Source organism: Malus sylvestris, chromosome 16 (assembly GCF_916048215.2).
Source record: "Malus sylvestris chromosome 16, drMalSylv7.2, whole genome shotgun sequence".
NCBI classification, from domain to species: Eukaryota; Viridiplantae; Streptophyta; class Magnoliopsida; order Rosales; family Rosaceae; genus Malus; species Malus sylvestris.
In genome coordinates this window covers 2419373-2433709 of record NC_062275.1, presented here as the reverse complement: position 1 = coordinate 2433709, position 14337 = coordinate 2419373, and the positions used below count along the sequence as shown (strand labels likewise).

The window sequence follows — 14337 nt, the reverse complement described above, 5'->3', positions numbered from 1 at the left end:
TTGACTCAAATTACAATATGTAACTTTTTTTATTAATACGCTGAGAAATTATAAAAAATGTAAGTTGTGTTATGCGTAAAAATGGAATATATCAATTACATTTTTTAATATTTTTACAAACGTAAAATGGTACAAAACGTAACTTGTGTACTGCTTTTGCACAAAAAATTTCCAATTTAAAAGCCTCACAAAAATTCAACAAAAAACAAGGTTGTAATTTTCTGAATCGAGTGCCCCCGTCGCATTAAGTCATGGGCGCCAAAGTTGTTGGCAAGTTGTTTTTTAATTATTTATATTTAACAAAAAGGATTTTTAAAAAAAAATTGTTTTGTTCTTCTCCTACCCCTACGCAGTACCCATCCTTTTATACAGAGCCTGCTTCGACGTTTGCTTTCTTCTTTCGCCTTCCTCCCATCGCTTCCCTTTCACCTACTATTCCAACTTATATTACCAAATTGCCCCTCAATACCTACCCCATATCATCGTCTTCTTCTTCCGCCAGATCCATAGGGTTTTGCTATTCCGACTCAGCCCCTGCAACTCCAATCTTTTCCGATCCGATTCCCCCAATTTTCTCAATCAACCCTAATTTTGACAAACCCTAGAGGCGCCGATCCCCTAAATACCATCGCCCAGTTGTTCTCGGTTTGTTCCAATCCCGTTGACTTTGTTTTTGGGTTTAAGACGCTCTGCGTGCAGAGGAGGACCGGATATAAGGCTCTCGTTGAGCCAGTTTCTGCTTCACCGTTCACGCGATGTTGGGTACGGGATTGCAGGTTACGCGCGGCCGCGGAGAGGATCGATTTTACAATCCGGCGAGAGCTCGTAGGGCCCACCAGAACCAGAAGGCGGAGCTACTTCGCAGAGCTCAGAGCGACGTCACGCCCAGTCCGTCTCCTTCCTTGAAGGGTAACCCCAACCGGGAGCCGGAGAACCGGACCGGGTCTGATGAGCCTCCCAAGCCCGTCGCCGTGCCCGCTTTTGAGCCCGTCGTGAAGCCCTTGAGTAATCTCGAGCGGTTCTTGCAGTCTGTCTCTCCGTCCGTCCCCGCCCAGTACCTCTCCAAGGTGTTTGCTTGAATCTAATTTTTGTAATTTTTTGGGTATTTTTTTTTTGTTTTTTTGTTGATCTTGTAATTAATTGTTTGGTTGCAGAGGACGATGAGAGGATTGAGTACATGCGACGTGGAATATCAGCCATACTTTGTTCTGGGGGATTTATGGGAGTCCTTCAAGGAGTGGAGTGCTTATGGTGCAGGAGTGCCTCTGATTTTGAATGACAGTGACTCTGTGGTTCAGTACTACGTCCCTTACCTGTCCGGCATTCAAATATACGGCCACTCTGTGAAATTGGCAACTAAGACAAGGTATACATTTTACTCCATACTTTTGGCTTAATTCGATTTATCATTTGTTTTGTAGTTTAGAAGAATTTCGATATGGTTCTAGTTGATTATCGTCACATGCATGCATTGTTTGTATTTTCTTTCTTGATAGTGAATCAGTGATAACTGATAAGTGTACCGTTATCTCTCTGCAAAATGATTTTTGTCCTGCATTTACTTAGAGGTAAATCCAAAACTGAATTTGAGAATTTGTTGTTGTTCTTGATTGTATGGCGCGTGCACTTATGGTAAACAGGTTTCATGGATTACTATGTTTGTTTACTCCTTGCATCAGAATATGTACTTTTAACGGAATCAGTGTATACTGACTATTGCCCGATGCTTACTTTAGTTTACATATTTGCTTTTTGTCAAAACATGAATGGTTTATTTCATTCTTTTTTGTTATTCAAAGTTTGATGGTTGTTTATTGATAGGCGACCAGATGAGGACAGTGATAGTGACTTCAGGGATTCTAGCAGTGACGGTAGCTGTGAGTACGAAACTGATAGACTAAAATATTTGAGTGAGCAGCGGAATCACCAAATTATATCTAGTGAAATTCCTCGTAGGATAGAAAGATTATCTTTAAGAGACCCGCATTTACCACCCCACGAAGACTGTTCCAGTGATGAGGGCGAATCTATAAATTCTCAAGGTTGCTTACTCTTTGAGTATTTTGAACGGGACCTTCCTTATTGCCGTGAGCCTTTAGCTGACAAGGTTATAATTTCATTTCTCTCTAGAACAAATAGTAATATATCTTGCTATTTATGACCTCCCTTTTTTTGGATGTTGTTCTGAACTTTCCCTTTCTACAGATACTAGATCTTGCGTTCCATTTTCCTGAGCTAAAGACACTAAGAAGCTGTGATCTACTGTCATCCAGTTGGATATCTGTTGCATGGTACTATAGATCACTGTTTTTGTTTACCCGTTGTACACTGTCGTGTGACTAATTGGTTTTGGTATGACCTTTTCAGGTATCCAATTTATAGGATTCCAACAGGACCAACTCTAAAGGATCTTGATGCGTGCTTTCTAACATACCATTCACTTTTTACACCCATGAGAGGTACTTTTTAACCCTTTTAGTTTTGCTTAGGATGGAAGTTTGTTCCCTGACATTTGGTCTGCATAATTGATACTCTTGAGATGACACGTTATTTCATTTTGTTGTTTTGGTCTGATTTTATAAATTGTAATCATACATCATAAATGGGATACCACGTTGTTTCGTTTGGTGATTTGGTCTGATAATATATCTTTTATTCATATAGCATAATAAAAAAGGTCGTACCCAGTGCACAAGGCTCCCGCTTTACGCAGGGTCTGGGAGAGATGAATGTTATTCATATAGCATAATGAAATAACAAAATCATATGCCATATATTAGTTTAACTGCTTATGTAGTTGATTTTCTTACAGATTTTATCTTTTAATTTTAGCATTTACTACAATGTGGGGATTTAGCATTGTTGATCAAAGAAAGTTATTGTCAATGCACCACGTATGCTGATATCTGCATTATGCCCAAGTTTATCTTGTCTTATCCCTTGTACGTGCATGCTTCCATGTCAAAATGGACGTACAATATGGTAGACAGATATCGAGGATGATTTCATTACGTGTGAAGTATAACTAGATTTTAAATGTGAAACCTGTCTCTTCTTTGATTATGTTTCAGGTGTACAAGATGACCGGGTTCCTGTATTGACATATCCAAGTGACATGGATGGTGTCCCTAAGATGTTGTTACCTGCTTTTGGCCTTGCTTCATACAAATTCAGAGGTTCATTGTGGACGTCGAGTGGTGGATGTGAACACCAGTTAGCCAGCATTCTTTTGCAGGATGCTGACAACTTTCTAAGAAAGCATCGGGTCAATCACCCAGATTTTCTGTTTTTTAACCGTAGATGATATCAAGAGGATGCTAACTGTGATGCTACTACCACCGTTCTAGAAGTGAAGCCTTTTGCACGGGTTACTTGTGAAAATTCTCTTTATTTTGTTAAACTCATGGTAGCAAGTTGGTTTGCGGTGATTCTGTCGTTTGGTTTTCTGTTATTTACTACAGGAGAAAGAAAAGAAAACGAAAAAAGAAAAGGATGAAGGGTAACCCACAGAAGAAAAGTGAAGCTTTTGGCATGAGATGAAAGAGGCTCAGTAAAAAGTGAATAGAAGGAAAATATAGTTAGATAATCTATAGAAGGTCTAGCTCTAAATGGAAGTTACTGCTTTTGATGTAAGCGAGTTTTTATCTTTGCTTGTTTCCGTTGTATTTTGTTGGTAGTAAGAAGAGTACATTAACTATAAAAAAGATAAACCGGGCTCTTTTTTATGCCGTGATATGATGTTAATTATTAGTATGTAATCCTGCCTAAAGGGGGTTTTGATTTAGAGATAACTGTAAGTGTTAGTTTTTTCTTCCCCAAATGTGTATCTGAATCGCATCCGTTACATTGTTCTATAACTGCATCAAATTATGGAAATGTGTTTTTAAGAGTTTTGTTAGCTGTTGCCTGATGATTAAACGTGCTGTTTTACAGCCGACATCACTTAATGAGATAAGGCTTTAAGCGTGTTGTTGCTGCTTATCTGTCTGGTTTGTAATCTATGTTTCTCTTGCTAAATGAAATCGAGTTCAGGGAGTCGGTCGTCATTCTTTTGTCATGGCAGCTGGAAGAAGAGTTTTTATATTAATCTCGTGTTTTAAGCTCATATTTATAAGGGAAGCATCTCTTTCATAACGAATTGGAAGTGAGGAGAAATTAGTCAGCATCGTTTTCAAACAGCAAGTCATGAAACTTTGTCTTCAAAGCCTCGGAGCATATCCGACTCATCGTCCGATAAAACGACGTCAGGTCAGATATCTGCTCTATCGACATCTTCCCGATGATGGCCTTCGCAACTTTCTCCCTCTCCTCGCACATCTTCAGTTGTTTCATGTATGCAGAAGCGTTTCTTACTGTTGCCCCCATCTGCTTCAGCCTTCTCTCTTGCTGCAAGCTCAATGCCGTATTCGCCTGATATCACACCGTTCGGAACAACACACCATTAAAATCGAACTATCATGACGACCTACAAGAACTCGAAACTATGTTGCGGGTTGGTTATGCTGTGTGGAGATGTTTTAATACTGACCTCCAGAAACTCAGCTCCGACGTCGAGTTGATCAGACTCTCTTCCGGAAACAATTCCACGCTTCGAGTACATGTTTCTTGCTACTGAGAGGCTCGTTACGATGTTCCTTCTCTTCATCTCTTGATCATGGTTAAGCTTTGGAGATTTTGGCACACATGCTGTGGTTCCATTGAGCTTCTTTTCGTAAGCTCTCACTGCTTTGACAAATTCCTGCAGATACAACTAATTTTGACCATAAAATTGGCAAAAAACAAACCAAAAACATGACAAACTAGAAGAAATTCAGTTCGTGCCTGATATGCGGACGGGCATCCTGGATACTCAAAATCATCCGAATCGAGTTTTCGCATTCTCTCCGGATGAAATTGAAGCCCCATGATACCCTCGTCGGGATTATAAGCATCCGGATCATAAAATCCTTCAACCAAACCATCCGGAGAGAAAGCCATCGGCACGAACCGCGGCGCCAATCTCTTCACCCCCTGATGGTGATAACTATTCACAGATATCTCCATTCTCTCACCATCCAAGGAGTCTTTAAACCATCCATGCAAAGGTGTATTTTCCACCACCTTCACCACATGCCTATGCTCGTCGTAATTCTCATAGCTTATGTGAGCAACTCTTCGAGTATTTTCCGGGCATTCTTTCGAGAGCTCGCTCTCAACGTCTTGATAGAGCGTGCCGCCACACGCGACGTTAAGGACTTGGGAGCCTCTGCCTATTCCCTATTACGGGATGTTTCTTTCTAGGCATAGCTTTGCAAGCCCTAGTTCTATTGAATCTTTCTCTTTGTCGATCGCGGTGTCGCTATCATGGAGCTTTCTGATCTCTTCTAGCTCTCCGGGAGAGAAACCGGAGAGCTGCGCATCGTAATGGGATGGATCGATGTCTTCGCCTTCGCAGAGAAGGACTCCGTGGATTGGCTCGAAGCTTTGGAGCAGCATGTGGACTCCGCTGACTCTTGGGACGATGACAGGTACTGCTATAGCTTACTATTAGGTCTAGATGATATTCTCCTGTCCCATATGTTGAAAAACACGTTTTTAATTAACACACATGGTTGGTTTAACAAACGATAATTTTTGCACGTCAGCATTTAGCTGAGTTGGCAACAGCAATATTCTCTCCATTTGTATCAAAGTTTGGTTTAATAAAACAATACTCCCTTTGCACTATATTTCGAATTCTCCGATTAGATTAAATAAGAATAACGCTCAAAATCAAGAAAGAACATATAATTTTATTGTTGAACAAGGAAAATCAACATCTGAAAATCTGAGCAATGTAACGTCCAAAAATAGAAAAACTACCTAATAACACAAGATGTGTGAAAAATACGTGACGGAATCAATAGTTTGAGCAATATATATGGAAACAGATGGAAACTAACCCACAAAATCTACAAACTTGTTCTTGCGGACGGTTCGTCGGGAGACGTTAAGAACCCGAGGCAAAACCGTGGACAAATCTGAATTAGCCATGGATTGTGGATGCACAGTGACCAATTGCACAGAGAGCGAAAGAGAGAGAGAGTGTGTGCGTGCGTGCGTGTGTGTATATATAGAGAGAGAGAGAAAGAGTGCTTAGTAATTAATTGATTGGAATTTTCGGACTCAAGTCTTAAGACTGAGGTGTGTAATGCTGATTAATTGCTGATTATATATGTGATAGTGTGAATGGAGACGAAAATCTGGGAAGATTGATTTGTCCATGTCGTTTTGTTTCCTTGTTTGATGGCTTGGATTTTCTTTCTTTCTTTGGTTTGGTGAGCGTGTTGCGTTGTATTCGTCTAGGCGCCGCGTATCCAACATATGTTTGCCAAAGGAATTGGCCAATTATCCTTTATTTTCGTGCCATCTTGTTTAGCTTAGCGTTGTCTTAGGGAATTTGGATAATTACTAATTATTAGGATTTTGGATGATGCCTTAAATCCAAAAGTCAAACTGAGAATCACTTAATCGTGTTTTCGTAAACACGAGTACCAATAGGTGAACATTGATACGATCATTTATGTGGATCAAAGCATTAATGAGATACAAAAATAACGCGAGTATCAATATGTGAACTTTAGTGTGCTCGCTTATGTGGATTGAACATCTATTCAACAATGATTTATAGTTGAACAAAATTGAAGTATGGAAGGGTTTATAGAAAAGAAGAATTACTTGAAGGGAGAGTAACAATGGAATGACATGTTATGTACTGTCACGTAGAAATAATCCATGAAGTCCAGCATGCACTGCACAGTAACATCTTCGATATAAGCTTCTATCTTATTTGCAGGGTTTCACTTTCACTAGTGGTGGGTTTCTTGAAAAAGGTACACAATGCTGGCCCATAACCATATCTAACATACAGTAGAGGCCCAAGATATGATGGGCTGCTATTTTTTAGTGTTGGCCCAATATAGAAGGGGTAGTTTTGAGATTATATAGTTGTTGCTGGTTTAGTGATGTGGACAGTGGCGCGGGGACCAATCAACATCCAAGATTTAAAAGGGTGACCTGCTATTTCCGGTTTGAGAACCGGGGAATCTGGCAATCCGACAATCCAACCCGCTCTCTTGCAGCCTGTCCAAAACCTATTATCCGGATACATGTTAAAAAAAGGGTCCCACATCCACGGACAAGGATTCTCTCCTATCTTTTTTTGTGAGAAATCAGTGATTAATCAATCGTGTCTGTTCGTATATCGTGCGGTTAGTTTTTTTTTTTTTTTTTAAATACAAAGAGTTGAATAACTTAATTTCATTCTCAGGTAATGAAAACAAAATTTAATGGGATAGAAATATGATCCGGTATAAAAAGTACAATGATATAATTATTTGAATTTTTTTTTCGTTTAAGTTTATAATATTTATACGTTTGGTGTATAGAAATGCATTCCCAACAAACTGAAAATGTGGAAAACAAAGACCTATAATAACTCAGCGTAAAGATTAATTGTCACACGCATACGCGTGTGGCAAGAGACTAGTTATCTTTTAGAGAAGAACATTTTAACCTCAAAATTATAGGGAAAAATTGCTAATTATTCAACAATTGCCATATACTTGAAAAATGAATCAATTTGTGCCACAATTTAATTTGTTGTTAGACGAGCAGCGCAGAGCTCACTCACTCCTTGATCCTTGTAAAAAGTTTGAAGCTTGAAACTCGAAATGTAGGAAATTCAAATCCAACCTCATCTAAAAAGCAGCGACAAATTCCCCATTTTTCTTCGCCAATACCCAAAAATAAACAAAAGGAAAAGAAAGTTGCCCAAATTTCTTTTCTTTTTCTTCAAAAGCAGAGAGAGATATTTCAGTTTACCAACGCCACACGCTTGCAGGGAGAGACAACAATGGCAGTCTCAATACCCATAGTCGCCATCGTCACCTCCCTCCACCTCATCGCCTTCATCTTTGCCGTCGGCGCTGAACGACGCCGTAGCACGGTACCCACCCCCATCTCCCTCTGTCTGTCCGTTTTAAGTTTTAATTTTTAATTTTTATATTTAAGTACTTCAAACCCTAACTGTTACTGTTTGTGTTTGTGTCTCTGAATTAGGCGAAGATAGTGCCCGATGAGTACGACGAGCGCACCTACTGCGTGTACGGCACGGACGCCTCCACGGTGTACGGATTAGCGGCGTGTGGGCTGCTTCTGGTCAGCCAGGCGGTGATTAACGGCGTCACCAGGTGCCTCTGCTGCGGCAAAGGTCTAGTCACTGGCTCCTCCACCACTTGGACCGTCTTCTTCTTCGTCTTCTCCTGGTAATTTTACCCATTTTATCCCCCTCTCCTTAACCATTTTTAATTGGGTCTTAATCTTAGTTTAATTATTTGATCAACGGTCTTAATCGTTCCATATCTTAGAAATAGTCAAAGTAATTGACTTGGTCACTTGTTTAGTATGTTGTTCCTTTGGATGATCTAATTGCTTGCTTGTTGAGTTGTTACACATTGACATTTACTTTTAATTGTTTGTATTTTTCTGGAATCTGATTTGGAGCTAACTAAAGACTTAGACGCAAAACCGAGTACCATGACGTTCTAAGATTTATATAGGCAACTTCATTTAGTGAGATAAGGCTTTGTTGTTGCGTTGTTAGTGTACTGTGCTTGATCCATGAGTGAATGTTGTTCTCTACTCTAGTATTGTGTTTGTGTAAATGGCAAATCCCATTTGCTTCATTTTGCTAAACCAAAATCTGAAGCTTCTGAACTGTGAATGACTCAGGACAACCTTTTTGGGAGCGGAGGCGTGCTTGTTGGCTGGGTCGGCAAAGAATGCATACCACACCAAGTACCGGGGAATCTTCAATGCAGATGACTTGTCTTGTTCTACTCTGCGCAAAGGGGTGTTTGCCGCCGGTGCTGCTCTTACACTGTTGTCACTGGCAGGGTCAAGTCTTTACTACTGGGCACATTCCAAAGCTGATACTGGGGGATGGGAGAAGCACCGAAATGAAGGCCTTGACATGAGCAGTTCTAACTACGGGCAGCATGAGCAGCAGCAACAACAAGCCAGTGGATTTCAGAAGGTATAATTCCGCTATTAGTTCTGCAGTTTTGGTGGCTTTTGTCGATCGAGGGGAAAGAAATGGATGGAGCAAATATGAAATGAGCTAAAGACTTGTATATGCTATGTCATCATATGGATGTTAGAAGTGGAAGTAATTCCCCAGTCATATATATTCCCCAACTTTTGCTGGTTGCTTGATTTCCCATATTTCTTGACTTATGTATGTTGTGTTTTGGTATTATACGTTCGACATTGGTTCTCTGGATCAGGCAACAGCACCCAAAAAAAATTTTAGTCGGAGAGGAACTAACTCTAGGGGACTCGTTGTTTTGTTAAGTAATTGTCAAAAATGATGATAAACCAAATCAATAACAAATATCTAAAAACATATCGATAAAAAGTGAACGACATAATTATCAGATATCGATTAGATACTTCAAAATTTATCATCTCTCTCTATTGTGATGCACTGCAAAAAGAAAATTGAAAGTTTCAAACTCGAGTACATGAGGATAGGTAGGCTACTAAGAATAATTTGGTTCGAATTTGCCCTTAGTTTGAATTCGCTTTTGGCGAAAATCGAATCTAACTTCATCTACAAGTGAAGAGAAATATCACTACATAGCAGTACTAATTGACATCAATGGTGCTATTTAAATACAATAACAACAACAAAATCTTATTCGATTAAGTGGGGTTGGCGATGAATCCTAAAACATCACTGAGCTCAGTTTTGCACCAAATCTTCAGTTAGCTCCAAGTACTGTCCTTTCTTAAAGTCTATTTCCAAGTCTTCCTAGGTTTTCTCTACCTCTTTTGCTCCAAACCTTTTTTGTCTTGAGCCTTTGTCTTATAATCGCATTTTTTAATTGGAGCATCTTAGATCTTCGTTTCACTTGTCCAAAACATCTTAACCGATTTTCCCTCATTTTATCTTTAATTGCAGCCAGTCCCATTTTACTTAAGTTATTCTCATTCTTAATATTGTCTTTTCTTATATGCCCACACATTTAACAAAGTATTCTCATTTCCGCTATATTCATTTTTTGCACTATTGATGCTTGAACACCCAACATTTCATGCCAATAAAGCATTGCCAACTTTATTGTCACCTTATAAAATTTTCCTTTCAACTTTAGTGGCATACAACAGTCGTCATAATGCAATGCTAACCTTATTGCCGACCTATTTAAATGAACTGGATTTTTTACTTTTTGTCAACAGATCGGCGAACAATCCGAATGTTTTATTTTTTTTTAATCAACGGATCCATTAAGTTTCTTTTGTAAGAAAATTAGATCAAGTTTCTTGAGCTCAATGAGCTGGACATTTATGCTGGAGTGAAATGTAACGCTAAAGATGGATTTAACTGTAGGCCTACGTAAAAAAACTTGGTAAAAAGCTTCATTAATATACCTTCAAGTTCAAGGCTTCCTCACAAACAACTTTGAAATTCATGATAAATCCATCTCCCACAAGCACAAAATACACCACTACTATTGGTTATTAGCGGCTGATAATTAAGACAATATATTAGAAAGTGGTAGCTGAGATTGAAGGCTAATCAAGCTTAGCATGTGGGGAATGGGGAACCACAAGTGTCGGCGACCTTCTTGGCGTTTGGGGAGTTGACAAGCTTCTGGAGGTTGGGGTTCTTCACATACTGGCAGAGGCAAGGGCTCTGCTCCTTGAGTTTTCCGCAACACACGGCGGTGGGAGAGTTCGAGGACATGATTGCGGCGGCGCACGGGGCTAGCTCCATTGGGTTACAAGTCACGGCTGCCTCGCCCACCTGGGTTTCCCTGACCACAACAAGAAAAACTACAAGACACAATATTCCAACGTTGTAGTAAGACATTGATCTCATCATCTTCAAGCTTAAGTTGAAGCAATGTATGTTGCCTACTGTATAAACGCTGGTGCAGCTCTAGTTCCATCTCTTGCCAATTTATAGAAGAGTGGCCAGGGATAGTGATTAGTACAATTAGTTGGAGATCTTCAAAAACGTTATCATAGACTAGTAGTAGTACACTACTCTTCTCCTTATAATTTTATACGTGAAAAAGTGCAGAATGACTTGCGACTTATTTATATAACTCACATTTAGAGCAACTTTAGCATGGGAGCCCTTCCCCAGGCTATTCAGTATTCAATCCATCCAGTGAACAGTAACCGCCTTTAATGAACAGTAATTGTCTTTTACATCTCCACCGTTGCACTTGAATAGCCCTGGCAATAGGCAATAAAATATTAGTTTTTTTTTAAATAATACAAAATAAATTTATTCAACTAATTAATCTCTACCGTTGGATTTTAAAAAAATTAAATTCCAACACTCCAGATTGTGCCACGTGGCACAACAGTAACTTTTCTTAATTTTAAAACTATTTTTTCTTTTTGTTTATTTATAAAGGAGAATAATATCAATCGTTGATCTCAGATCCAACGGTTGATATTAAATAAGATTTTTTTTTTTTACTGTTGCAAATCGGACGGTCCACATTATCTAGCCGTTGAGATCCAACAGACCATGGAAAGCCACGTGGCTTCCCAACGGTAACTTTTCGAAAATGCGACGCGGGCCCTAGTTGCTGAAAAGGTGTTGGGTGACACGCCCCCACGTGCGGGCTAGGTGCACACGCTTGACAAAAATAAAATAAAAAAATGGGCTAACGCCTGGATGACGTCAGCCATACGTCATATCCACTTCGGGTTCGTGGGCTGGCAATTCCTCATAGGCCTAGTGCTCGGACCTGCATTGTCCCTCGGGCTCCCCACGCTGGAGTGTTTCATCCGAGCTCTCGGGCCCTATTTGGTCCACTATCCCCCGAACAAACTCTCACAGTGAAGTTGCTCTTACAAGATTATGTTATTTACACATACAAAACTAACACTTCATATTACAGATCAAATCCACAAACAAAATGTACAACATATATTTTAGTTTTATATGTCAATATAAAGTTATACTACATTTTACTTCGATCACGATGGATCTCCCCTAATTTTTTTTTTTTTAAAGCGAAATTCCCTACTTTTACTTTTACACACGCGTTGTAATGATGATTAGCCCAACACCGAAAAATCGTACATGTAAAATCTGTTCAACAGAGGTACTAATTTCATTTGGTCAATGGTCAAAGGATTTTTGGATCCAAAATGATGTCAAGATTATATGAGTTTATGCATGCCTTATGTGCGTTAGGTTTTTCAGTGTACTCAAAACACGGATAAATACACTATATATTATTATATAAAGGGAATGACTTATGAAAAAAAAAAAAAAAACATTCTCATTATTTATTAATAACATATGACGTATTGCTCTGTGTTCCATAAATATTGAAAAATCTCTCCATATGAGCACTAATGATGATAGTTGGAGCATGCTTATCGGTGATCAACGTGTTCATATCCTCTGCACCCTTTATAATTATAACCAATGTGGTCCAGTCCAACCACTTAACCCACAAGTAAATTACGATTAACTTTCTCATCTGTTTTCACTTTTGTAAAATAAATTGGTATTATAAAAAGATCATCACGCACTTTAATTTAATTTTATTCAAAATAATTGCTGGGTGACATGACATCTTTAAAGTTAAACTGCTAGAAATATGATGTTTTTTTTCCCTGTCTTGAAATCCAAAAATTGGACCAACAAAAATAACTAAGTCCAAAGATTGGGCCTCTATCGTTGGAAAAGAAAGGTCCAAACAAATGGCAAGGCCCAGTTAAGTTGAGTCCATAGCCGTTCCCCTTCGTTTTTTCCTGGATGGTTTCATAGTTTCTGTGACCAAACAAGAGTTTCATAGTTTTTCTTCTTAAGAAAATGAAATGCTATTAGAATTTAACCCTAAAAACCAGTCATCTCATTCCTCGCTTCACTGTTTTTAACTTTTTTCACATAACTGGTAACGCAAGATGACTATTTTAAAGTGCTAATAAATTGAATTATTGCAAATAAACTACGGTAGGAATACCCTGATCTATATTAATGTTCAACTTTTTAATTCAAAAAACTGTGACATACAAAATCATTAATCGACATTTAACAATCCTTGCACGTAAATGTAAGATTTGGTGCTGCATTAAGATTTTTATTAATACATATAAGCATTAATTTGAAATAGGCATGCGAGGAAGAACCAATCTTCTGAGCCATGCCAATTGCACATTCCTTAATTTCTTCCTTTTTATAAATAAGCTTATAGATGTAGGCCTAGCAGAAAAATAGTAGTAATTAACATTGTCACATTGAACACATCCATGTCTCATATTCGTGCCATTCTTGGAGGAGGAAAAGGTAAACTTCTGTAATTTCATTTGCAACGTAACAATTTAGGACCTGTTTGATAACTATTTCGTTACTTGAATTTGATTTTTGCAGTGGCAAACATATTATTATGGAAGAACAGGATAATATCTGCTTTAATCTTAAGCGCGCTCACAGGCATATGGATTTTTTTAGAAGTACTAGAATACCAGTTTCTTACTATTCTTTGTAACACCCTCACGATCACCATGCTTGGTATTTTCTTCTTGCAGCAAGGAGGAGCGAGACTAATCGCTCGGTAATCTGTTTTTAATAATATAATCTGTCCACTTAATTAACATCAGTATCTATTCCGTTTTCTGGTTCTTAGTTTCTGTTTGTATAACGTTATTCATCGTAATTCCTTGTTAGGTTTGGTTTTGTTCCACCTGATTTGGATGACATTAAACTCTCATCGGAATCGACTTGTAGATACTTGTTCGAAACATTTAACCTGTTCTTGCACAACGTTTTGGAAATTTCATCTGGAAAAGACTTGAAACTCCTATTTTTGGTACGTAATCTTACTTGATTTCGACATTTTACGTACCCTGACCAGTGACCTTTCTCTAAGGGTTTTGACATTGTTAAGTGTTCAATATACATGCAGGCAATGGCTTGCCTATGGATATTGTCGGTTATCGGATATCATATCAGCCTTCTGAACCTTTTATATACGAGTGAGATCTCCGACCAGACCAACACAAATACAATACACACAAAACATTATTGCAGATCGATAGTTTTAAAGTTTGATTAATAATCTTGTTTGAGACTAATTGATAGTTTTCTGTGTTATCGGTATGAAGTCATTGTGTTTGTAGGAACAGTGCCAGCTTTGTATGAGCGATATGGTGCTCAACTGGATACATTTGCTGCCAAACGCATCCAAGATGTGAAGGACTTGTACCAATTGATTCTTAACAAGATTCCGAGGCGAGAAGCGAGAGAAGAATAAGTTAGATATAGTAGTTCGTCAAATCATA

At 38.7% G+C, this 14337-nt stretch overlaps 3 protein-coding genes and 1 pseudogene across 3 annotated transcripts; 3 read left to right on the top strand and 1 right to left on the bottom strand.

Annotated features, from left to right (window-relative positions):
* The first annotated feature begins 335 nt into the window (after positions 1 to 335).
* On the top strand, positions 336 to 3898 carry LOC126608807 (uncharacterized). The gene is made up of 6 exons (XM_050276808.1): positions 336 to 1067; positions 1155 to 1366; positions 1822 to 2107; positions 2206 to 2291; positions 2368 to 2459; positions 3072 to 3898. The coding sequence occupies exons 1-6, from the start codon at positions 756 to 758 to the stop codon at positions 3302 to 3304; spliced, it is 1221 nt and encodes a 406-aa protein (XP_050132765.1). The 5' UTR covers positions 336 to 755; the 3' UTR covers positions 3305 to 3898.
* A 257-nt stretch (positions 3899 to 4155) lies between these two features.
* Positions 4156 to 6012, bottom strand: LOC126607768 (putative glutamine amidotransferase GAT1_2.1; annotated as a pseudogene).
* Positions 6013 to 7626: 1614 nt separating this feature from the next.
* On the top strand, positions 7627 to 9277 carry LOC126608820 (uncharacterized). Its single transcript, XM_050276826.1, has 3 exons — positions 7627 to 7966; positions 8080 to 8285; positions 8752 to 9277. Exons 1-3 carry the CDS (start codon positions 7874 to 7876, stop codon positions 9059 to 9061), a joined length of 609 nt encoding a protein of 202 aa, XP_050132783.1. The 5' UTR covers positions 7627 to 7873; the 3' UTR covers positions 9062 to 9277.
* Positions 9278 to 13305: 4028 nt separating this feature from the next.
* LOC126607766 (reticulon-like protein B14) lies at positions 13306 to 14309 on the top strand. Its single transcript, XM_050275485.1, has 5 exons — positions 13306 to 13342; positions 13427 to 13610; positions 13724 to 13865; positions 13962 to 14031; positions 14176 to 14309. The coding sequence occupies exons 1-5, from the start codon at positions 13306 to 13308 to the stop codon at positions 14307 to 14309; spliced, it is 567 nt and encodes a 188-aa protein (XP_050131442.1).
* The last annotated feature ends 28 nt before the right edge of the window (positions 14310 to 14337 follow it).

Coding starts and splice junctions, on each gene's coding strand:
- LOC126608807 (XM_050276808.1), top strand. CDS start 756: ATGTTGGGTACGGGATTGCAGGTTACGCGCGGCCGCGGAGAGGATCGA. Junction 1,068..1,154: donor CCGCCCAGTACCTCTCCAAG/GTGTTTGCTTGA, acceptor GTTTGGTTGCAG/AGGACGATGAGAGGATTGAG. Junction 2,292..2,367: donor AGTTGGATATCTGTTGCATG/GTACTATAGATC, acceptor TGACCTTTTCAG/GTATCCAATTTATAGGATTC.
- LOC126608820 (XM_050276826.1), top strand. CDS start 7,874: ATGGCAGTCTCAATACCCATAGTCGCCATCGTCACCTCCCTCCACCTC. Junction 7,967..8,079: donor CTGAACGACGCCGTAGCACG/GTACCCACCCCC, acceptor TCTCTGAATTAG/GCGAAGATAGTGCCCGATGA. Junction 8,286..8,751: donor TTCTTCTTCGTCTTCTCCTG/GTAATTTTACCC, acceptor TGAATGACTCAG/GACAACCTTTTTGGGAGCGG.
- LOC126607766 (XM_050275485.1), top strand. CDS start 13,306: ATGTCTCATATTCGTGCCATTCTTGGAGGAGGAAAAG. Junction 13,611..13,723: donor GGAGCGAGACTAATCGCTCG/GTAATCTGTTTT, acceptor ATTCCTTGTTAG/GTTTGGTTTTGTTCCACCTG. Junction 13,866..13,961: donor ACTTGAAACTCCTATTTTTG/GTACGTAATCTT, acceptor ATATACATGCAG/GCAATGGCTTGCCTATGGAT.